A 25,594-nucleotide genomic window follows, 5' to 3' on the forward strand; every position below is an offset into this window, starting at 1 on the left:
TCTTACAATTGCTTATTCTTTCTGCTTCCATTCCTGCAGTGGATGAGTAAGCGTGGTTTCACATCACCCACCACCTTGTCTTAGCTTGAACCAGGGAAGATGTGTTTCACTTAAGATGCTAGGCTGGATATACATCATTTTTCTACCCTTTATAGGCTTGGTAATCTCTACCAGGGGGGTGAAACAATTAGTTGCATGCTGTAATAAATTGCGACACTGGACTTCTCTGTCAGAATCCTCATTCGTTCCAGGGCACGTACTTGAATTACAACTTGCCTAAGACCCATGCTTTTTTGGGTCTTTTGGGGAAAAGGCAACACAAAATCAGGAAAAAAAAATATAGCATTTCCTAGATGTTATTCTTCTCAGCCACTGTTTCAGTTTTAAATGTTAATGCTCCTTTTAACCCAAATAACACGAGAGTATTATGTGTACATGAAAATCAAAGTAATATTCACTAAAAATTGTCTAAGAGGATTTTGATACCAACGAGTATACTTTTAAAAACTAGGGTAAGAAATTGAGAGAAGAATAGACACTCAGAAGGCAACTCATAAATATCTCCTACCTCAGTGATCTAAGGTTTTCACTCTTATAGATGGTTATAAAGGACCTGGGGGAAACCAAACTCTTATTTAACAGATGTATTTGAAAAGGTGGAAAATATGCTTGAATATGCCCTATTTTGCACATTCCTTTCATCCTTTCTGCTTTTCACATAATGCTTACCACTTTGTCATTATGTCCATTTGTGCTTCTCAATCTTTCTTTCTCATCTTATCTAATTTTTGGGCTAGGATCCTGTGAATACTTACCTACATGCTGCATTTTGCTACTTGTAGTAATCCCTTTGAAGTTAAAAGGATTAATTGCATTAGTAAAATAAAGCATGTGTGTGCTTGCAGGATGAAAGCCTTAGATTGACAGTTCTTCAGGATGATGGGACAAAATTGTCCATTATGTAGCCAATAGCTCAAAACACGGGTGGAGGGTGCATTCAGCAGTTTGCAAAGTACTGTTAATAGTCAGCTAGAGCATGGGATATTGGTCTGGAACAGCACTCCAGCTCACCCCAAATGACACGCTATATATTTATATATATATTCTGTTTGTTTGTTTTTTGCTTTGGCTGGGAAGGTATAACCGCTTTTAAGATCTCTTACCTGCTGAGATATCTATTCTGCTTTCCCCTCCTCCTAATCCAGGAACCTTCCTGGGGTTGACCATGTGGTAACCTGGATCAAGCACCTTAGTGCTTTTATGCTGCTGTGCACAGGGAGGAACAATCAAGATCTGGAACGTACAGCTGAAGAGCTCTCCATGTACCTGTTGTTGAACAGCCTCTGCCTTCTGAGAATCACACAGCAGTAGTTACTCTTCACAGCTAATGCATGTAATGCTTTTGCATTCTTCCAATTTTCCCACTTTCCAGGGAGATCCAGCCCTCCTATTTTTTTTTTTTTTCTGGTTCCCTTCTCTAATAAGCTCAATGTCTCCTCTATTTCCACTATTATTTGCTTTTGCTTAAGACAGTCATCATTTAAAAAGCCACTTAGGGAGATGCATTGAAAGCTTTCTGTAGCTACCCTCTGGGAATGCAGTGCTGTGTACGCTGCCTCAGAGAAAATAAGCTTGATATTTGGCACACAGAGAGAAACCTATAACACTTAACCCCTGGCAAACTCTGACATAGATATTCCAGAGTTTTTTGTAATATAACTTAGAAAACTACTTCCACTTTTGCATGAAAAGCTCCAAGTCCAGTATTCATGGAATGTTTATTTCAGTTGATCACTTTAAACAGAAAAATGGAATTTTTATTGCAGTAGTGCCTAGAACTTCAGTTGAACTGATGTCATTTTGTTGTATCATCTAAAATGAGTGTCAAAAATGCTCTTCTACTAAATATGCACTGAGGATTTGTCTTCATGGAATGTTTTAGTAGTTATACTGATGAAACTCCAGAAGAACATGGGGGTGTGGGCAAACACCTACTTGCTGAGCTGGCTGTGCCTGTGGAACAGGTCACTGCTGCTAAATGATTTTTTCTGACTATTTTCAGATTTGCTTGCTGAGCCATTTGTGAGAATTCTCTCTTGCCCTCAGAGTTACATGAGTTAACAAAAAATTCTTATTCAAAACAGCTGAACTAACCTAACTCCTTTGACCAAAGTGCTGGGGAGTGAACGCTCTTGCAGGTAGCTAGGTGAAGGTTGTGGTAATCTCTGGCAGAAAGGGAGAGGAAATAGGCAGGGAGGGTGACTTGGAAAAAATGTATTGTTCATCAGGTGTACCTAGATGAAGAGATAGGTTAACATTATGGTAGTACATCTCATTCCTATCTTATCTAAGTCATTAATTTAAACCACTACTGCAGCACTGAGAGAGCATGAAATATACTGGGAAAGCAAGGAGGACCAGAGAAGAGAATGTCCAGCAGTAGATAAGTATCAAGAAATGTCCTTCTTGCCTTTCCAGAAGCTCTCAGAGATTGACTTTTATGAGCTATGCTGAATTATCAAGTGACTGTTTTGGAAAGCAAGGCAGCTGCTAAACCTTAGTGCTGGGCGAGAGGAGAAACAGCTGAAGGAACCAGTTGTGAGAGCACAGGGGTCTGCCTAGGAATAACAGTGCTCCTATCAGCGGTAAAGCGGTTCACACCCTTTTCATTTAGGGCATCTCATTAAGGGACATCTTGTTTGCCTGACTTCATCTTCTCCTGCTTAGCCTCATCTCTGCCTGCAGTCAGGGGACAAACACAGCTTGTGTAGATGGTTAACCCAGTTCTTGGAAGGTGCTGGGGGAGGCTGGAGATGAGGAACACAGGTCAGGACACGGAAACAACCCTGAAGACAGGTCTGCTGGAGCCAGCCTGAGCCACAGATTCCGGCTGGTGGCTACACTGGCTGGAAATGTGAGAATAATGCATCAGTGTACAAGCATAACCTGCTAGCCGTATAGACAAAATGGTACTTCTAGCTCATGCGTCCCATTGCACTGCAGCACTTGTGTTACTAAATGCCAGCATATGCTCACACCTAGAGAACTTTGATGTAACAGTACCCTGTTGGTGCTGGGAACATGGGCTTCCTTGTACCAGCAATCCTAAATGCATGCGCTTTTAGAGCTTGTAGTCTGAGTGTCACTGATTTTCTCATTTCTGCTGCTTCAGATGACTCGTGAAGGACTGCATTTTTCTACACCCATGGACGTCTACAACGGCCCACAAAAACTACGTGCCAACATCATCCTGCTTTTAACTTCCACCGTGGTAACTCCTGTTCCAGTGCTCGCCTGCCCCGGCGAACGGAACGGACTCTGGAAATGAGTTTGGCCTGCAGGGCGCTGCCAGCGCCTAAGACAGCACTCGGAACGCTCCTCGCGCCGCCCGGCCGCCATCACGTCGTGCCCGGCCGCAGCCGTTGGAACGCGCGGGGCGGAGCCGAGCGGTGGCCGCGCGCTGAGGGACGGCTCCGCCGAGCTCACTCCCATGCGCGCGCGCGGCAGCGGCTCGCGCAGCCCCGGCGTTTCCTTCCGGCCGCCATTTTAGTGGCTGCGCCTGGCCTCGCGGCGCCGCTGCCGTTGCTGCTGCTCGAGGAGCGGAGAGCGCGTCTCGTTGTACTCAGCCCCGCTGTGCCCAGCGGCCCTCCGCCACTCCGGCCGCCGCCATGTCCAAGCGCCACCGCTTAGATCTGGGCGACGATTACAGCTCCAGCAAGAAGCGCTCTGACGGGTAAGGGGTAGCGCGGCCCGTGGCGGGCGGGTGGGGGATCAGCGCCGCTCCCCCGTAATCCGTTGTCCGTTCTGGGCCCGGGCCGCTCCCCGCGGGACGGGGCCTCTGCCGCTCGGGGCGGCTGAAAGGGATGGGAACGGCGAATCCCGGGCACACCCCGGCGCGGGGCCTAGGCCCGGCCTCGGCCTTGCGAGTGGGGGAGGCGGATGGCGGCGGCGCGGCGGTGGGGAGCGGGCGGGGAGGGGAAGGGAAGGAGGGGCCGCGGGCCGGGCCGGGTTGGGCTGGGGGCGGCGGGGCGGCGCGGCTCGGCGCGCACCCGCGGGGCTTTGTGTGCGGCCCGCCGATATCTCTTCCTCCACATGTCCTTTTTGGTGCGTTTCTGTCGCTTTCTTTCTGTGGTAAACGTGATCCAGGGGGTCAGCGTGAGGTAGCGCGTGCTTAGTGCCTAAGCGGGTAGGAACGCTATTCCTTTGTTAGCTGCCTGCGCTGGGTACCCGGCGGGGATGCGCCTCATGTGAGGAGGCAGTGCCAGGTGGGGTTGGGGTTGGATGTCACGGGGGGAGTAGGTTTCTTTGTTTTACACGAGTTAGTTTTAGGGCCCGATGCACCATAGTTAGCAGTCTTTCATCAAGGTTAGTGACGTGGTGGGAACACAGGCAATGTGTTCTTGCTGTTTTAATGCAGTCTCTTTGTATTTTATATTCCCTGATCTTGGTTTGGGAGCAAAGAGCCTCTGAAGGCCGCAGTTTTGTGAAGGCTCAGGAAGAAGGGCTGTGCTTATTTGGCCTGCCCTTCTTGGAAAGCACAGAACCCATCTTGAATCAACTCCTTCCTGAAGCCCAGCAGCATTGTTTAGGGGAGAGCATTGATCTGAGAAGAATGCTTACTCGTGCTCCCAAAACCTGCAAGAGCTGAAAGTCAGCCATAACAGTTGGTGTTTATTGATGAACAGTCTGGAAGCAGAACTTGCCTTTTTTTCTAAAAGTGAGTTTGTGCAACTCCAGTTTACAGCCACTAGTGTGATGCATTTTTCTCTGCTAAACAGAAAAGAATGCTTTTTTATTGACCAACTAATCTATGCATATAGGATCATCATAACCTTTTTTTTTCTTAAGTGAGTTGAGCTGTTTATTTCCTCTAACGCGTTTTCTCTTCATTTGCCAGAAGTTGACATAACTCTTTTGTGTATACAGGAAAGTTGGCATATACACTTTCTGTTATCCATAGGTTGTTGTGAAATTTTCAAATGGTAATATCAGAATCGTGCATTACTTGAATGTTACAGCTGGTATGTTTTGGTTGTATGGATAACGAGAGGTCTGTTGGAGGCTGATGGGTTTTGAATTTCTGGAAGAGTTCTATTATTTGACGTTGTTTTTACTGCCATTCTGAACTCTTATATTTTCTAAAAATTGTAATCAGTGCTCAACAGTGGTACAAAACTCTTATGTAGAGGTCTCTGAACCGTATTGCACCTAAAGCCTACACAGGTGTAGGATTTGTGTCCCTTTGTCCTTTCCTCATCTGCCATTGAAAGCTTTAAATGGCATAGGGCTAAGAGTTAATCACTGTGGACCTGTTGAGTTTATTTATTTCTAATATTGCATGAGATCTTAGTTCAACTAGCACAAGGCACACTATTCATCTTACATTGTCCTGGCTTATGTAAGGATTGGTAGGTTTTCCAGCATACAGAAGGCTGAGATGCACAGATTCTTGTTACCAACATGTATATTCTTGTCATATTCTGCACAGTGTGATTTTATGCAATCCAGTTGGTTTTGGAACTGGATTAAGCTCAATTAGCTCCTTGAATAGATACCACATCACATACAGAATAGCAGCGTACCTTGCCTTCAACCTGGATCACCTAACTACAGTGTGAAATTATACTGAGTTGTTGCTATGTTCTTTTTTGATTGAGGCCTGTATCAGTGTGTGTAACCCTACGTGGCAGTGGTGCTGTAGGTTTGCAGCTGTTCTTGCAGCCTTAGGAGCTTGACACCACTTCTCTTATCTTCCTGTCTTGAATTATCTTCTATGAAGAAGAAAGCTTTTGGGGAAGATGTGAATTGTTTGAAAACCTTCTGTTACAGTGCTACTGTGCAAGTTGAGTACGTGCAGTTTAAAACCTGATGGATTTTTTTTCTAAGCATACTTACCTTCAGTGGTGTTGTGTAACATCACAGTTGCTGTGTTAGTGTGATTTATCGTTTTCACTGATTGCTTTCTTACGTAAAGAGCAGAAATGCCCATTTAACTGCTTCTGTTTGCATCAACAGCAAACAGCTATTGTCATGTCTCCTTAGTAGTGGTGAAAATGCATATATCATTGTTGGATTTGCTTAGACTTCTATTGTGATGAATGGTGGTTTAACCTTATTTCTTTTCCATTTGCAGTTTTATGTGCTGTAAATCAGTGATTTTTACTGTTTTTTTCATTTATTTGTATTGTATGGGTGGGCATAAGGAGTTCAGGTAGCAAACCAGGCAACCTCATGTGAGAACAGAAATCCAACTAACAAATAAAAAATACCCAACAAAACCCACCATCACCACCAAACTCCTCCTGTTTATAAAGATCGTTATGGACTTCATGCACAAGACAAATGTGATTAAATTCTGATTCTTTTACGTTAGTTGTTTGTTTTAGGGTTTATGGTCAGTCTGTTAAGTGCAGAGATGAGGAGTGACTTAAATGTGACATTTTATTAATGAAGAACTGCCAAGTTGCATTTCTAGAAATGTTAATGAAAACATTTGGTGGTGGAACTGCCATTCTACCTGTCCCTTGTTTTCATGCAAGGGATCTGGTGTGCCTGCTGCATTTCAGTGGTAGTGGAAGGCTGAGAGACATCTTTTAGGAAAATAATGCTGTTGTAAAAAGATTAATATCGATGATTAGGTTTGAGGACTTGATATGTGCTCTGCTTTTTCTGTGCCGACATCTGATTCCCCTCTTTTATATTGTTCTTAAACACTTTTGGAGCAGAGAATCAACTCTCTTGGTTGACCTTTAAGTAGACTTTTTGACTTCTGAAATGTAGATAGAACTTGATAGGTTCCTTTTCTGGTGTGAGTGAATGGCTGGAAGACTTAATGAGATACCAGTGACTGGAGAGTAACAGTTCCAGTTTGGTTCACACTTGCTGTCCATTTAATTTACTGTAGCTAGAAATTAACATATTACTTGACCAGTTCTTGTTCAAAAGTTTTGTGGATAAAAATGCCAATAATTTTTTTCACTTGTAGTGGTTTAAAATGTAATTTTAAAAATGTAATTTATTGATAAAGTGGGACTTGCTTCAGGGTGCTAAATCACAATAAGTTTTGGCTTTTTGTTGGAAACATGCAGCTACAGTTGTTGGGGTAAACCTGGGGATTTCTTGGTGAGCATATCAGGGGTTCAGTAGGGGAAGTGAAATTGTGTGTGAAGACAGGTATGTGGATCTTAGTAATCTGAAGCTGTCACGAAGACTGAAGTGAGATGCATTTTTGAGCATACAGCTACAGCAAAAATAATCCTGTTTCATTGCGCTTGCAAAATAATTATTTCTTGGACTTAATGGTGGGAAGAAAGTATACTTCATATCCCTGATACAAGTGATGGACAAGTTCAAGATCGGTTGGTGTTTAATGCCAATTATTTGCCATTGACTTGTTCAAATATTGCTACTTTAATTTTAGCTTTGTAGAGTATTTTAACTTAGGGAAAATAGAATAGGTTTATAACTTGAAGTAGTGTAACATTTTTTTTCCTTACCTATGTTCTTAAGTTTGTATTTCTTTGTTGTGATGAAGATGTGAAATAGTTGCTCTGACGTTTGTTTGGGTAATACAGAGTGTTTCAAAAGTTGTGCAGGTATAGCAGTGTTCCAGCTTTGGTAACAAATGGGAGCGCACGCGCTGTTGTTGAAATAGATGGTCGGAAGTGATACTGGAGAAAACAGTGCAACTGTTGTTAGTTTTGAGTCTAAGTATCTAACTCAACAATCAAAGTTGAGTTACAATTGTATGTACTCATTGCATTGATGCATTGATGGTGCTCTCCATTGTCTTATGACAAGAGGAACTATGGCAGTAGTTGTGTATGGTGATTGGTGCACAGTATTAGAAGTATAAACAGTTGCACTTTTATTCATACTCAAGATAAATGTTGGAAGGAATCCTTAAAATACTTGGTTTATATTCACTAGAGATGTTTAAAATCAATTTGTGTTCAAATTTCTTCATAACATTTAAATATCCAAGTGTCTAATTTTTTGCTGTTTCCTAACTCATTTTAGGAAGGATCGTGACCGAGACAGGGACCGTGATGACCGGAAAGATCGTGACAGGGATCGTGACAGAGATAGAGATCGTGACAGAGAAAGGGAGAAGGAAAAGGAGTTGCGAGCTGCATCTAACTCTACGCTCATTGCTGCTGGGTTACCACCTATGAAACCAGCAATGATTCCACACAGTATTAACCCTTTCACAAATCTACCACATACGCCTCGTTATTATGACATACTGAAGAAACGACTACAGCTTCCTGTCTGGGAATATAAAGAAAGATTCACGGATATTTTGATTAGGCATCAGTCATTTGTGCTGGTTGGAGAGACTGGGTCTGGTAAAACAACACAGGTAAGTTCTTACACAATGGTTGAGTTCTTAAAGTTTGAGATGGTTGCTAAGTAGTGGGGGTTGAATCTTTACTTGGTATCTTGAAAGTCATTATGCAAAACATCTCATAAATAACTAGCAAAACTTACTTGATGAATGTTTGATTTGCTTAATGAATGCAGAAGTACTTGAGAAAAATCTTTCACCTTCTGTTGTTTTAAGCCAGTTGTGTTCTCTGGCTTTACCTCTCGTAGGCTCCCTGGTAGTTATGTGATTGGTAAATGAAGATAATTTTTTTTTAACTGTTAGAAGTGTACTGATCCACAGACTGAGGTGTTGGCTTCAAATTTTTATCCCTTCAGCTGTTTACGTAGGTGATTGCTTGAAAGTAGGAAAAATGTTGCAGAAATAAGGTCATGTTAATGTTCTGTGAGATTTAGTGCTACAGCTATGAACTTAATGGGAATATCAGGTACTGGTTTGATGTGGTCTTCCTCAATGACAGCAGATATTCAGAGTTTCACTAGCCCTTAAGAGTTTGGGGCTTGGGAGAATGGGGAAGATGTAAGAAAAGGCGTGCTGTGTTGTGTTTGTAGCAGAACAAACTTGCTCAACTCTTGATCTGTTCTCTGGTGTGCTGTTTAAAATCTTTGTGGGAAAATGACGTTAAAAAGACCTTTGTTCTGTAATCTGATAAGTGCCTTTCATCTAAGACAAAGTTAACTACTGAAGGATATATTCTAATCTTCATAAAATGGTTTATAGCTAACTTAGTGTAAGTCCTGAAAGAATCTTTTTATTATAAAATTTGGTAGTCTGAATAATGCAAAGGACGTAGTACAGTGAATACCTTTTACATCTATATACCTGAATGTTGTGATGTTTTGTGCTATTTACTGTACGTTTTAAGTTCCTTCTTGAATAGAAGGTACCTTAGGGCTGTGTTGCTTTTTTTTTTTAAAAAAATGCATCAGCTGTTGAATTGTGCTACTGCTTTACCTCTAATTTGTGGAAATGACTTAAGAAACCTGATGCATCTGTCTTAAAAGTGGGACATAAGCTATCGAAAGCACAGAAATTATCTTGGAGTCTTCTGTGCTTCCTGTGAGCTCTGACTGCAGATCTTCTGAGTGCCTCTATAGGAATATATTGCTGAAAACGATCCTGCTGTCAATTAGGGAAACTGTTGTTTTGCATGTGATAGTATTGCGTTCTTGAGTGCTGTCCTAAACCATTTGTTGAGTGGTTGTCTTGCTTCCATCTCCTTACATTGATTGATCACGGCACAATATTTTTCTGTGCTTTAATGTTGAAACTAATTATGTATATGAACTACTTATGCTTTCTTTTACCTGGCAGAGAGTTAGCATCCATGGGAATCTTGTGGGAATTGTCCTTCCAAAGTGATTCTTAACTTCTATGGCAGAGAGGCTGTAGTAGTCGCAAGTGTTCTGAGTGAGCTGCCATCTGGCAACTCCTTTTCCCCCCCTTCATAAATCCCATTTTTTGCTTCAGTCTTGATAAGTCCCAGGTTTGAGAAAGTTAGGCTCTGGTAATGGAACTAGTAGGAGATACGGATTTTCTTTGAAAGCCTTGTTTCACAATCTTATTTTAAATTAAAAAACAGCAACCTTAACTCTCCATTAAACTGAAGTATGTTTTATGTAGACTGCTCGTTTTCATCTCTCCAGTATTTGCTGTGACTTGCTTTGTAATTTAATCTTAAGCTTCTAAATTGTTTTCTTTAAACATTCTCAGACTAAATTCAGTTTTGTAATTATGAAATGGATGAGTTGAATCTCATTTAGAAGAGTTAAATATGCTGTTTGCAATGTACACTTTCTTTTAAGTGCGAGATTATTTGTGGTACTGCTGTATTAATTTAAATGTATTCTTTAGATGGTATAGTAGAGTAGCAGCTGCTTTTACTGAGAGATTTAACTATAAAGGCATAGGATGTTTGCCATAACAAGGGATACCACTTTCCAGCAAGTTTTTGTGGCTCTGGACATTTAGAAGAAGCATTATTCTGAGCGTGGCGTTATCACCTGCTGTCCTTGTAGCCTGCAAGAGAGCTGACATAAGTGAAAGTTGGACTCCACTATTAACCAATGAAAATTGGGAATTCTGCCATAACTTTTAACAGAAAGTTCATTGAAGTATCTCAGAACAGGCAGAAGAACAGTGCTCTTCCCACTCTTGTCTTGCATTCCTTTAAAAAAAAAAAAAACATGGCTTTCTTTTGGCTCGAAAATGGACTGTAACAGTCCTCACTGCTTTTATCTTTGATCTCACAGGCCTCTGTCTCTGCCCTTTTTTTTTTGTTGGTGGTTATCTTTGAAAATCTCTATTGAAGTTACTGAAGTTTGAGAGGTGCTTATGCTTTTTTTTTTTTTTTAGGAAATGTAGGATTTTTGTAGGTGGCTTTTTTTTTTTTGCATCAGTGGAGTTAACTTTATGTTCTGTAAGATCTGGATGATGGAAGTTATTTCACATTCCCAAAAGTGGTCAGCACTTGAGTAGAAAATGTATATTGTGGTTCTTTGTCTTTTTTAAAGTGTGACGTGAAAATTGTTCTGATGATCTTCTAAATCAGATTAATGTGTTGAAATCTACATAGGCTTCATCTTTTGTTTGATGCCAGTGTTATAGGTTTTGTTGTTTCTTAGAAAATGGCCTCTAAATTACTTTTATTTCCCTTTACTATGTCCTGAGAGACCTGCTTTAAAGCTGACGTCAGGATTGGCTCTGTTTAAAGTTAAGAAGCTTCACCTCATTCAGAGCTGAGTTTTTACTAGTCGCTTGAGAAGCAGCTTCATTTTTCTATGCTGTATTCCTGGAAAGTGTGTATGTGCTACTGGATGGGATTCCAGATTCATGTCTTCAGTATTCATGAGCTGTTGTTATTTTTAGTTTTGAATAGAAGTTTGTATTTGAGTTTTTTTTCGTTCAGAGTTGTTAGTCTGTGCTTTCTTTTTATTTTTGTACTTACAATGGGGGGTATATTCTCTTTTTTAAGGAAAAAAACACAGCTTTTCATTAGTCTACAATTGTGTGTTGTGCATATGTTCACTTGTTTCCATTTTGCTGTAGAAATAGAGTATTTGAGAAGAAAAATCTGCCTAGGTTACTTAAAACTACACAGCTTTTTCTACTATTCTGTATTGGTTCTGTGCATGAATGGTAACACTGTTTTTTGTGTAGTTGTGAGCTTTTTAGAATACTTTTAAAGCCAATTAGTAAGGAGTAGATTTTACATCATTTGTAGGTTTAGGACTAGCTCTGCCTGGAAGTTGTCTCCTCAGAAAAGATCACACAGAACATGTTAATAATATTAAATTTTCTTCAAGCTGTTACTGACCTTACAAATTCTTCTGAGTAAAGCTGTTTATTATTCCTACTTTCCTGGAAAACTTGTGTTGACAAATAAGCAAAGTGTGTTGTTATAGGAACTGAAACCCTAGGATTTCATATCTGGTTTATAACAATTCCAAAGAGCAGGTGTTAACCAAATGAGCATAACTAATAGTTTGTCTGTCATGATCCCTGGGTAGCCAAGTTTTATCTAATTAAAATATATGTTTTGCTTAATCTACATTAATAAGCAGTGTTTTTTTTAAAGACAAAGTATAATTTGTTTTCTGTAAAACTTAAAGCACCTAACTGTGCTGTTGATCTCAGTCGTGCATGTTAACTTTGATCTTTTGCTTTTGAGCATAGTGGCTGCTTCTATCAGTGTAAGCTACTGAACTAACAGTGCTCAGAGGTACTGTGAGCCTGTTTATTTCCTTGCTAACTTCAGAGATAGTTACATACTTGCTTAAGGTTAGCATGGTTTTCTTAGTGTTGTTGAGTCTAACTGGTATGTTTGCTTCCCTACTCTGGAGATTTTTGTATGTACAGTTGTCACCTCAGTGGAATTACAAATATATTTATTTGATATAACCACTGTGTTATATACATTATATCTAGCTATTAAAACCATGGTTGAAACTGAATTTCTTTTTTCTTGACAGATCCCTCAGTGGTGTGTTGACTACATGCGCTCATTGCCTGGACCAAAGAGGGGAGTAGCATGTACCCAGCCGAGGAGAGTGGCTGCAATGAGTGTGGCGCAGAGGGTTGCTGATGAGATGGATGTAATGCTGGGCCAGGAGGTTGGTTACTCCATTCGATTTGAAGACTGCAGTAGTGCAAAAACTATTCTCAAGTAAGTATGGTGACTGTCCAATAAAGGACCCTGTGAAAGGTGTTAGCAAGGTTTTGGAAGGAGTAATGAGGAAGTAGTAATGAGTGGAAAAGGGATGGGGGCGGTAGTGTCAGATGAAAGAAATATAGACCATGGGCGTGGAGTAGACTTGAAAATGAGTTGTTCTTAAAAGTTATGTGTTGGGCTGACTTCTATCAGTGGTAACTTAGTACCCAAGATAATCCTGGTGACATTCAGCAGTTTACTTCACTAATAAGGAGAGGTAATAGTAAGCTTCAGAACTGATCTATGCCTAAATCTAGGGCACATAACTGAAGTTTGTGTATGCTAGTGTTTTATTTGTCAGCTGTTCTAGATTCCAGTGCTTTGTAGGTGAAACCAAGCTCACTTAGTACATGGTTTGCAGATCACATTCAGAATGGTCAGTTAAAAATGAAACTATTGCAAGAATAGTGTTTCTAGGATTTGAGTTGTATTTTTTTCCTTTATTTTCCTGTCTTTAATTGTAGATCTATAAGTTTGCCAGCAATAGTCTTAAAACTACTCGTAAATGTTGCCAAAACTTGTTGACTCTGTCATATTTTAAGCTTAGTTTCTACTGCCAGATTTCATTTATATGCCCTATGGTAATATCTATCTGAAAATGTAAATGGATTTGTTGCTATGCTGGAAATAGTTTACTAATGCTTCTGTTCTTAAAACAAGGTTTATAGAGGCTTTCTTCAAGTAACCTAGTGAATAATAAGAAAGAGGATTCTGTGTCAGATTTAATAAATAGAAATTGTCTTTTTATTCAGGTATATGACTGATGGTATGTTACTTCGTGAAGCAATGAATGATCCTTTGCTGGAGCGCTATGGCGTTATAATTCTTGATGAGGCCCATGAGAGAACACTGGCTACGGATATTTTAATGGGAGTTTTGAAAGAAGTTGTAAGACAGAGAGCTGATCTGAAGGTCAGTAATCATGAAGCCTAGCAACATCTCCTTTGTATTTAGTCACGCTGAGGAAGAGTGTCTGTGTGTTTACCACTAGCTAATTATAAAGAAAAATAATCAACTGACATAGATCAACAGGCTTTTTGATCTGTTAAAGGTGAACTGTATTAGAAAGATAATGCTAGGAAGGCCTTAGTGTGGTTTGTGTTAAAGAAAATACTAGAAGGGCACAGTTATATCTTTATATCTGTACCTTTCCATGTTTAATTAGGATGGTTTTTTGGACCTGGAAATAAAGGTGATGTATTGAAGGGATAAAAGGACGCTTAAATCACAGCTAACATTTTTAGTCTCCTGCTACTGTATTTTGTATGTGTAACTTTTCCCAGGTCCTTGTCAACCTTTGGGGTAACTTTTGTTGTTGTTGTCTAATCCTACAGGTTATAGTTATGAGTGCTACTTTAGATGCTGGCAAGTTTCAGATCTACTTTGATAACTGCCCTCTACTAACTATTCCGGGTCGCACCCATCCTGTGGAGATATTCTATACTCCAGAACCAGAAAGGGATTACCTTGAGGCTGCCATTCGAACAGTGATCCAGATTCACATGTGTGAAGAGGAAGAAGGAGATCTTCTACTCTTTCTTACTGGACAGGAGGTATTTTTTTTTTCCTTTTTCTGCACATTATTTTATGCAGAAACCGTTGAAAGTGACTTGTATAGGCTGAAATGTTCAGTTTGTTTTGTCATTCAGATATGGTGTGAGGAACTCTGCTTACCATACATAGTGGTTAAGTACTTGAAATGAATTTCCAAGATGAAAGTTTTCATAAAGTGAAAATTTTCATCTTAGTCTTTTATTTCTGAAGTAGAAACATGGCATGTGAAACCCAGGTTTGTACTGAGATGAACTCAAAACATCTGGATGTCTGGTAGCGGGGGGGGGGGGTGGGGGCGGGGGTTGACTTGAAATGTAGTTTTGTCCACTTCTGGATGCGTATGGTACAACTTAGTGGAGTGGAAGATTAGTACTTTGCTTCTGACGCTGAGACCGCTCACAAGTAGTTTTAATAAAAATGTTTCTTTCTTCTCCTCTATGAATAGCTTTGATTATTACATAATGGTCGTTGTGCACCACAAGTCATGAGAGTTATATCTCAGAAATGTACTTGGTGGCTTGTGAAAGATGATTTTACAAAAATGGTTGAACTAAACTGCATGAAATAATTTTGTGGAAATCTTAAGTCTTCTGCCTGGTGTAAACTGTATATTTTTACTAATCTGTTTTTTACATTCTGTTGAATGTCTAGTAGACTGTGATGGAGGAAAAGGTAAAAAAAAATAATAATAATAATAATTGAGGCCTTGTGAAAAATTGATTCAGTCAAATAATGTAAAATCCCTATTTCTAATAGGGAGGAAAAGAATGCAGATAGCAAAACTGTTTGGGGTTGTTTTTCTGTTTTTACTTCTGTTTGGTAGTGGAGATATGGCTAATGGGAATTCTTAGTTGATTCTCTTTTTTAAATGTGCCTTCATTTCAACAGACACTTTGCTCAGCATGTTTTTGTTTTTAACCTGTAGCCACTTTTTGTTTTGTCCTTGTCTCTACTCTTCCCCAAGACACCTTCCTCTGACTCATTGTTCTTGCAGGTGCTTGTCTTGAAGAGATCCTTCAAATGGTTTGAAACAGCTCTGTGTCTTTTTGTAATGTAAACATGGACAGCCTTAACTATGCTGAGGGTGAAAGAAACTACACAAATGATCAGTTTTGCTAAAGGTGCTCAGGTCTATTGTGTAGATGTGGTCCTGCTGATACATCTGTGTTGCCTGCTAGATCGGTTTTAAGGTATTCCATTAAAAAAGTCTTCTGGCAGATAATTTTTCATTAGAGAACAAAAAATACTTTCTTTAAGAGGGACAGTAAAAAGCTTTTGTGTTAATCCTCTTTCACTTAGAATATTTCTGCAAGTTAAAAACATGGAGAGTAGAAAATATTGAAGGACCATGGCTTTGAAGCCTGCTGGTTAGGTAGGTTTTTGGTTGGAAGTTCTAGGTTAGAGTTGTTTGGTTGGTAAATAGGAGAATTACTGAATCAACTGTTCGAAGCAGGTGAATGGAATTGGTAGTGGTAAAATGAAACCATGCTGTGCAGCTGTACAGCAGATTTTGGTGTCTTTAACCAGAATGCTTAATCAAACTGATATTTCTCCTTTCAAGAGGAACTAAGGATTATCCTTTAAATTTTTGGTTGATGTCTACTACATCAACTGCTATATGTTGATCTTAATCATGTGATACAACAATTTTGGGTGTTCTTGTGCGGCAGAATCTTCAGATGTTAATGACTGTATTGGCATAACTGTACTTTCATGTTTAGTAAATAGGTCTGAGCTCATCCTTTAGTACTCACTACTACTTGAGAGAGACTCTGTTCTATAGTATGAATAAATTCTTTGAGTTCCACAGTTAATTTACAGAGTGGTGTGTTATACACAAGTTTTCCAAAACCACGTGTATGTGGTATGCATAGAGACAATTATGCCTAAGTATGTCTAATAATATCCCTGTATTGTCTTACTGAATTGCTTAACTTGCATTTGTAAGCCACCATCCTCTGTTTTTTATATTGAAGGTTCCAGTCAATATATCCATGGATGGTACTGACAGTGGAGTAGCTCTGCTTGGAGCCAGTGTGAATTCAGCTAATTAGGGTGAAGTTGAAGTCTAGTTTAGCATCTGGGGAGAAGGTTTGAAATACTCTGTCCTCTTCGTCCATGATGTTTTGGGGCTCTTTTTAGGTCCATCTTTGAGTATCATAATGAAGTCTAGGCTTACACTTCTACTGAGTCTGAAGTGATGTAATCTTTTGAAATTTATAGAGCTGGAAAGTGTGGTGAATGTACTGCTACTTGATTCAGATCCAGTAGGCTCAGTGGCTTAAGTCTTGCAGTTCTACTCATGGTTTTTTTTCCTTTTTTTCCAGCTAGTAATGTTCTATAGTTCTTGTTTTTATTTTTGGAAAATTATTTGAATAGAATGCAGGATGATTTTATTCCTTATTTAAAAGATGGATTTGCAAAGCTAAATGAAGTTTGGGATGATGTCCTAAGTGTAAGCATGCACGTGTAAATTGTTTTGGTATCTTTTAAAAAATTTTAGGTTAGTAATTGTAGTGGTCTAAGGCAGGGAGAGAGGGTATCCTGGCTTCCCACAGAGTCTGAAGTGATTTTTATATAGGTGATAAACTGGACTGAGGTTAGGTTGATGGAACCAGGAGTTATCAGGGAAGATTGTGGTGCTGGGCCCAGTTTAAGCGCTCTCAGAAAACAAAGTAATCTTAAATAATAAGCCTTTAATTGAATGAGGCTAATTTCTACATCACTAACAGTTTTCCTTCCCAATAGCTGGAGAGTGTGTATGTGATAGCACAGACTGCTTTTGAGGTCATTTTTTCTTTGGAGGTTGCTTAATCACTCAAACTGTGAAAGAAAGTGGCAGAGACTTTCTTATGAGGAAATTGAAGGCAAAGTTAACAACTTTCTTTTGGTTTCTGTACTGATTTGACATTAAGCTGTGTCATGGTTTTGTTAATGTACAGTGGATTGCAGTGAACACTGGTTGTCTTATTTCAGCCTCACATAGAATGAGTTGAAGTTTATAAACTGGAAGAAGAGTAATACCAGTAATTGTGGTTGAGTGCTAAAGGCATGAAGTTTCTTGCTTTTCATTTGAGATACCAGCATTAAATATTTCAAATAAAACAAGCTGAAAAATATCTTCAATCATGCTGAGACAAATTCAGTGTTGACTTGTTGACAGAGGAGTTCTCAGCTATGGTGAAGTGTTGACTTTATCCTTGTAAGACTCTTCCTTCCCTGTCCCCCATCTTGTATTTTACAAAGTGTTGTTTCTTCTGAATCTGCGAGCATCTTCTGGAATGGTGAATTTCAGAAGACCAGTCATTTTAACTGTTGCTTATTATGATCTTTAGTATATAGCAGTTTGCATTCATTCCTGCAGAAAGAAGGAAATTTATGTCGTTTCAGGCACTCTTGAGTATAAGGAAAATTTCTAGATGATGTCATCAAAGCTAGATGTGACTGGCTGTACCCTGTATGTGGTTCTTCTATCATCTTTTACAAATTCATAAGGTGTCTACAAAAATGCTGGTTTGTGGAGTCTTTCTGTTTTTTAATTATGCATTCCATCTCCAATATTTTACACGAGATAAAATTGACTCAAACCTTTCTTTTAGCATTATTTTTCTTCAAGGTTAAAAGTTGACTGGCTCATTTATCCAAGATGAAGCTGTATTTTAACTGTGTAGTGTCAGCTGATCTGCTGTAGCTAAGACTGCTGGCAACTGTTAAAAAGATTTTAAGAGCAGGAGCAGTCCTGAAGTTCTGTTGATGTCTAGGGATTCTTTGTGTAGGCCTCCAGTATGGTGTCAACTGAAGAAGAAAGAGCTTCTGAAATCAAGTTCCAAAGGACCATGTTTACAAAATAGTTCAATTATTTTATTTTTTGTATGTCAAGTTCATAAATGGTTATACTAAATGTTCTTAAAATGACAACATTAGTTGCAGTCTTTTTGTAGAATTGTTTTTTTAAAAGCTAGTGATATACGGCTTCAGTCTTAAGATGGAATGGAGCTTCACCAGCAAGTTGTGTGGATGGTCACATGTTAGTTTAGCAATTGAGCCAGGATGTTTGCTGGTACTTGAGACATATCAGTGGCACAGGGCAACTTCGGTCATTTTGCGGAGCTGCTGATGAGTTCCAGTGCAAGTTAAAGCCTCAGCTGTGGTATTGTTGATGGGTACTGCACACAGAGGGCAGGAAATTCATGTTATTGAGTAGGATTTTTAGCTTAGAGGAGGCAGTTTAACTCATTAGGTTCATTCCAGCTAGTCTTCCCAAGTTTCCTCTTACTCTTTTGACCACCATTTCAGCAAAACTACTTGTTCAGCACAAACTTGATGCTCATGGTGTGATGCTCTAACTCCATAATATATGTAACTGCTCCTATAAACCCTTCAGTAAGTGTGCCTCATTTCTGTACTGCATAAATACCATAAGGGAAAAAAATGAATGTGACTTTCTAGTGATCATTCAGTTTAAATAATATAGTAAAGACTATTTTCCTACAGTAGGTAGAGGGGGAGGGGTGGAATAGCTCTCTGCTTTATAAGAAGCAAAATTGATCCCTTCTGTGGTTAATTTTATACAGCTCTTTTTAGGTGAAATGATAATTATATGTTCAAATCCTTCTTAATGCAGAGCTAGGGAATATTAAATGTTGGAGTAGTGAGGTGATATACTTAACAGTGCAGATGCAGTACTGGAAGAATTTGGGAGCTGGAGATGTATTTATGCTTCACTTATTTGTTACTCTTTTTCTTAGCTATGTTCTGACACAGACCCTGAGGAACCATTATGTTTATAAATTAAATTGGCACAGATATCTTCAAAACTCATATCCAGAAGATCTTCTGTGATTAGGCTCTCAAAAGTAGAGTCTTTCAGGAAACAAACCAAACCATCCACTGCCATGATCAGCAACAACAAACCCCGCAGCTTTGTTTGTGTTTTTAATCTTGCTTTTCTTGTAGTATTTACTAATAGGATTCAAAGCTGGGAGGGTCATGTGGAGTGGGAATTCATCACTCATTAAGCCCTCCGGTGAGTCAGAGGTTAAACCACATCAGTAAGAACACTTGCAGTTTGAAATACTGACAGCTTCTTGTTGTCTTCCCAGATCACCTCTGTTGGCCTGAAGAAATGGTTTTTTTTGTTGTTTGTTTGTTTTTGGAGGTGTAACTTTTTTTCCCATCCTCTTGCTGTCCTTTAAGCACTATGAAGGGTTTTATATTTTCTCTTGGATGGGCTGGGGAGGGGATTTAGTTCCTTAAATAAAGGATAGGAGTTCAACTCTACCATCCTAATATGTCTTGTAGGGTAAGTAGTTTTTCTGTGTGTTTTGAAAGCAGAAAGTGGTGGTTGATGTGATCCTTCAGGATAAAGGATCTGAGCAGTATGAAAAGGATGGGTGACAAAAAACACTATGAAAAGGTTGTCTTGAGTATTAAAATAACTAACCTGCATCTAGTGCTTCCTCTGCTTAGTTAGAAGTACCTTTGTATGTGTATTTGTAGAAGTATTGATCAGCTATGAGAGGAAAAATAAAGCGTTATGCTCTCAATTTGTTGACAACTTGATATGAGTAGCAGTTGTTGCTACTCCCAGAATATAATAATATAAAGCTGCAGTCCTAGCTTTCTGAGAATTCAGGACTTTTTATGTCAACGGGTGTTAAACTCAGATTTTCCTTTTTGTCTGGTGACTCTTTGCATTTCTAGCTGTGCAGAAGCACAGCTTCATTGAGAAGGATAAAAATTACTGTGTCTGAAGGTGGTGTTGTGTTTCTTCTTGCTCAGGCACTAGTCATCAGCCTGCCTTCTCTTTGGAAAAGTGGGTTAAGATGGAGTAAAAATCTTGTCAGATTCAAGAAGCATAAGTAACCTACTTAGTGTTTTGTGGAAAATACAGATGACTGTACTACCATTTCTGATAAATTAAAAGGAAATTGGGCACTGTGTTCTTGCTTTGTTAACAAAACACTGGAAAGCATTGCTTCCCATATGGACGTAAGTCTTACTGAACTTCATGACAAGGCTTGAAATCCATCCCTTGGAGGGAAGGCTGTAGCTTGCTGACCTACACAGTTCTAGGAAGGAATTGGTGAATAATGCGACAATGTGGTGGATGTCTGTGGGAGTGGCACACGCAGTACTACCTTTGATCACAAGTAGGGAGTTGGAAATAACTGAAAGCCAGCAGTCTTGTGATTGAATGTAATGCTCCTTTGGTTAAAATAAACTTCTCAACTAGACATTCTAAATTTAAAGTAGTGATAATTTTACCATTGCTTAATTATATTATTCCATTTTGATCAAGCTAGGAGCTTTTGGAAACTTTAATGCAGACAGGCATTTAAGCATTTAAGGCTGGCTGGGACAATTCTGAGGACTGTTTTTCAGATAACACTCAAGAAGTCTTGTCTTGTGGGAAAGTAGGATCAGGTTCTCTTAGCCTTAGCATTGTCTAAGCCTCGCACCTTATGTGATAGGCATACTTTGATTATTTCTGAAGCAGGTCTTTTTGCTAATGCTCTAAGCAGTTGTGGCTCTGACTGGCTTCTCTCATCCCATACACGTTCCTACTGCCAGTATACTGATGTCCTCAAGTAGTTGGTGAAGTTGTTAGGACTCTTTGAGGAGCTTTTCAGACATTGTGTAAGGCAAGTTTGCTCTACTTTCCCTTTTTTCCCCCCAAGAAGAAAAATCTTATATGTTTGTTGGTGGAATAATTCCTTTTCAAGGGATTTTTGTAATGGACTCAATGTGCAAGCATTAAAATTCTTTTAAAAAAATTTTCAGTATTTGTGTGTTAAAAACTGTTGTATTAGACTTTCTGAACCCTCTGACGATTAAAGCTAGGGTTGTGTGTTCAACCATACCTGTCATATTGTTAGACTTAAATACTTTCATGCAATGCAAACAAATCTGACAACTGAATCCTCAGTATTTCCAAACTGTTCTAACTACATGTGTCCTTAAGACTGCATGGTTTGGGATAGCTTTTTGGAAAGCTTTCTCACGGAAAGAAGGAAGTTGAAGTAGTGGTAGTTTGTTTTTCTTATTAAACAGCCCAGTACTATGGGGTTCTCCTGTGTTGTCTTTACATGAGTGACACTGGCTCTTGGTGACTTGCATTCTTTAAGCGGATTCTGATTCTGATGAGAATGATTCTCAGCTGATTCTGTCCATGGTGTCCAGCACCTGATCTTTCCAATTTAGTGCAATATGTTCAAATTCCATAAAATAGTTTCCTGATTTTCATATCAGGAGCTCAGCTCTGTGCTAGATTTAGTGTTTAGCTTTACTTGTTTTTGTATGACAGCCTGATTATCTATTACATTTCTAATGAATGTCCGGGTAGCAGCTTGTGAAGACTTGGAGCTAGGTGCAGATTCGAGAGAATGTGGCTGCTGAGTTAGTCAGCTACTTATTTTTGAAGTGTTGTCTTTTGTCATAAGGATGGTTACACGAAATTATTAATTTACTGAACAACTGTGTATGATGTGTCAAGTACATTAGGTTTTTACTTTCACTGAGAGGCTATTAATGAACTTTCTAGAAGGGTTTGTCAGAAGAACTCCATGTATTGACTTTGGTGTAAATAAATTCATTCTTTGTTAATAAACCAGTAGGGGGCATTCCAGCTCAGTTTCTTGTGTGCCTCTTAGGTTGTGAAAGGTATATTGAATTTGTAGGCAAAATGTACCTTTGATTGAAAGTTTTTTTGTTGTAAATATGTGCAGTTCACTCAAATGGGCAATATAATGCTAGAAGGCATTAGACTTGCTATTAAAGAACGCTTCGACATCAAAGAGGTAGGCTTTGCAGCTGTTACTTTGCTGTGTTTCTGTTAATTGGTCAGTACAGAACATGAGAATTGTACTGTGTGCACTTATTTAAAACATGCTGAATGTAGTTATGCTGAAAACTGACAAGTCTCAGAATAAAGATGATCTCCAAATCTTTACAAGTTTGTTCTACGTTCTACCTGGATTTTATGGTTTCTACGAAGGAAGCTGCTTTTGTTTCCATAATTATAATTTAAAGCAGTGGTTTTTACAGAGGCTTTATATTAACTGATGTTTTATGTGCTCTTGTGAGTGTCCTAAGCATGACTTTAACTCCAGGCTGGTGGAATTAATTGTGGTAAGGGAAATCTGGCCTCTGTTCTTGGAATATGTTGTAGACGTGTTTTTGCTTACTGTTTTTTCTTGTCACAATGATTTTATCCTCCCATCAGTGGTGCACTAGAAATATCAGTAGTTGATTAGAGTACCTCTTAATTATACTGATTAGCTATACCAGCAATTTTAAGTTGAAGTTAATGAATTGTACTATTTTTTTGCCTGATTTTCATTATGATTTGTTGTAACCGTAGGCTACGTAGCTGACTTACATCTCTTGTTTTAAACTGCAACTTAGTTGTAGGTGGGCTGCATTGAACTCTTATGTAAGAAACAATAGCAAGTTCAGTCCTTTACTGAGGTCAAAACTGCATGAGAAAATCTGTACAATCTGCAGTTTGTCTCTCCGTATGTTCTATCGTTTAAATGGAATTTCAGTTAATTTTACTTCAAAATCTCAAGCACTGGATTAAGAGGTTTGGTTCAGAGCATCCGTGTTTATACTGTAAAGGTGTTTGTTCTCGTTAGGTACAATGAAGCAAATCTTCCATATAATTGCATTAGTGATACGTGACATTGAAGCTTAATTGGCTTATTTTAAATATCTTGCACATCAATTTCTTTTAGATTGTGAAAATTGAAAAGGTCATGAGTGCAGTTTAATATTCCAGGGTGAGAGATTTCAATTTTAGTACAATTTGTAGAGAATTAATTAGGAAACATGACTAAAAGAAAAAAGATGTTGCATGCAAATGAGGCTGTTCATTAGAGTATGGAAGAAGCTGAGGCATCTCAGAGCTTCATGAAAATTTAACTGGAAATTTGGCAAGCACCTAGGATTTTTTGTTTTTTATTAAGTGAAGTTATTGTAATTTTTTTTTTCTAGGTATAGACTTAGTGCAATTGTGATGAGTTGTTCTAACAGAGAATGGATTAACTTTCCTATGGAGTTCTTTTAACCACTGTTCTTGTTTTGCAGGAGATTGATGAAGCCTGCAAGAGGATAAAACGTGAAATTGATGACTTAGGTCCTGAAGTGGGTGACATCAAAATCATTCCATTGTATTCTACCCTTCCTCCTCAGCAACAACAGAGGATTTTTGAACCTCCCCCACCAAAAAAACAAAACGGAGCAATAGGAAGAAAGGTAAATAGTATGCTGTTTTAATATGCTCTTCACAGTTGGTTGAGCAGTTAAGTCAGTTACAGGTATTTTAAGTGTACAGCAATGAATAGAAAGCTTTAATGAAGCCTTAATCTTTATCACGCTTGAAATCAGAATTACCTAAAAATTTACTTCTTCATGCAGTTCAAAATTCTGGCTTCTGTATATGATACCAAACTCTACTAAGTTTGATTTAACTGAGTGGAACTGGCATTCATACAAGTTTCTTGTGAGGAAGAGAAGTTGGAGTAAATACTGAATTTGACAACCACTTGATATATGTGGAGGGATGGGATTTTTTTTTCCCTCATTAATTATTGAGACATGTTCTTTCTGGAAATGAAACTGTCAGATGATGGCTATGAAGGGGTTGGTCATGTTCTGTTTCTCAAAAGGCTTACAGGAAGGTATAAGTTTTCAAGTTAGAGGGTCATTCTCACTAAGAAATTGGGGTTCTTCTCATTCATCAGGCAAAAAGGATTGAGAAACGTAAGTCTTGAGAAATGGTATTAGTTCATGTTCTTCACAAAATTATAATAGTTCAATTCCTGAATGCATATATAAACTACGTGAGGAACTGTACGGATACTCCTCTAAAACTGAACATTGGAAGGAATCTGATAGAGCTTCTTGAGGCTAAACTACTGCTGTATGAAACCATAGCATTTACCAAGTTAGATTTTTTTTTTAACAGCCAAAGCTCAATTGTATTATCTGCTTTAGGCAGGGTATATTCCTTGATTGTTTGCCTTTTTGGACAGTACAAGGTATATAGACTAGTAGTGACGACTTCTTAGTGTTCTGTAAGAAATTACTTACTAAAGTGAAATTATCTTATTTTTCTTACTGGTGTTGATTTTGGATTGTATGCTTTCTGCAGTCATGAAAGTAACACTTCAAGTAAATTGTATTATTAAATACCTTCAATGAATGGAATTGATTTTCAGAGCTGTGTATATTTGAATTTGTTTAAAACTGTGGACTTCAAAATAGACAGTTTCTGTTACTCTTGATAAGAGGATAGCAGATACACAATGGGCTTCTCATTATGTTGATCTGTCAAAGAGTGTATCAGTGTTGAAGAGATTCTCTTTGTAGTAACTATCTTATTACAAGAAAAATTGACAGGTTGGAAAAGTTTCAGCTGAGGGCATAAAATATGTAAGCAACAGATTCAAACCTATGAAATCATTATGTTGACAAATTTTTTTTTCCCCTTTTGCTGTGCTTCTATTTGTATGCTTGACTGAAGTGTTCTGGCTCTGGTATAGGTTTGTCTCCTAATGATAAATCTAGGAATGAAAGATGTATCCACGAATTGAGAAGTTACTACTGTTCTGTCTTCTGTTAGTGATGCAAATGTGTAAAGGAGGACCATGAGTGCTGGGCCTCTGCTGTGTTACAAAATGCCTGCTTCCAAAGTCTCTGGTGGCAATTTAGCCTGGTTTTCAGAACTGCTGGGGAAGGACAGCTCAGAAGAGCTCTGAATCATTTGAAAGGCTCTAATAGTTGCAAAATAAATAAATAAAGCAAAGCAAAGGACATGGAGCATCTGATTACTTGTATCCTGAGCTTTAGTTTCTGTGAGTTACCAGCTTCTAAGAAAGTGATTGTGAGAGTCTTACTTGGAAGTTGATGCTAGTAATTTAGTCAGCTGTGATCAATCCAGTCTTAAACTCAAGAGAAGCAATGTCTTGTGCATTGATCTTTAGGTTTCTAAAGTTTTTATAAACTGCCTGCAAATTTTAATAGTTAAATTTAAACTGTTTAGCGTTCTAAGCATTTCACTATTGCACATGTGCAATTACCTGTAGCAACCATATTCTTTCTAGGGGGAATCTGAAGTTCAGATCAGATTTGTGGTGGTTTTTTTTTTTAAGGGATTTTCAGTGCTATTTTCACTGGTAAATCCTGGAATGGGGAGGGCTTTTCCTCACTATTCTCTCTTTTATGGTTAACATGCGTCTTTAAAATTGGGAGGAGGAAAGAAGGTGCATTGAATCTGATTGCTCTCTTCTGTGATCCAGTTGAAATTTGTGCAAGATAACATACATACCTTGAGTTCTACATTGTGGAACTAATCTCTTAGTGTAAATTGGCATTTAGTTTTGCCCATTACTTTCTATTAACAAAGCAGTTCCTGATAGCAGAATGGAATTTCCAGACTTGTT

At 38.7% G+C, this 25,594-nt stretch overlaps 1 protein-coding gene across 2 annotated transcripts in view; it reads left to right on the top strand.

The window, feature by feature from the left end:
- The first annotated feature begins 3,523 nt into the window (after positions 1-3,523).
- The window catches only part of DHX15 (DEAH-box helicase 15), a 41,232-nt gene continuing 19,161 nt past the window's right edge, over positions 3,524-25,594 (top strand). Inside the window, exons 1-6 of one of the 2 annotated variants that reach the window (NM_001031159.2) lie at positions 3,524-3,733; positions 8,020-8,362; positions 12,358-12,551; positions 13,349-13,508; positions 13,931-14,149; positions 23,238-23,405. In NM_001031159.2, coding sequence (NP_001026330.2) covers positions 3,669-3,733; positions 8,020-8,362; positions 12,358-12,551; positions 13,349-13,508; positions 13,931-14,149; positions 23,238-23,405 — 1,149 coding nt within the window. In that variant the 5' untranslated portion in view covers positions 3,524-3,668. Of the gene's footprint in view, positions 3,734-4,040; positions 4,105-8,019; positions 8,363-12,357; positions 12,552-13,348; positions 13,509-13,930; positions 14,150-23,237; positions 23,406-25,594 lie in introns of those variants that run through there. The other variant, XM_046940191.1, reaches the window with a different exon arrangement.

The sequence above is a fragment of the Gallus gallus genome, chromosome 4, assembly GCF_016699485.2.
Source record: "Gallus gallus isolate bGalGal1 chromosome 4, bGalGal1.mat.broiler.GRCg7b, whole genome shotgun sequence".
In the NCBI taxonomy this organism is placed as follows: domain Eukaryota; kingdom Metazoa; phylum Chordata; class Aves; order Galliformes; family Phasianidae; genus Gallus; species Gallus gallus.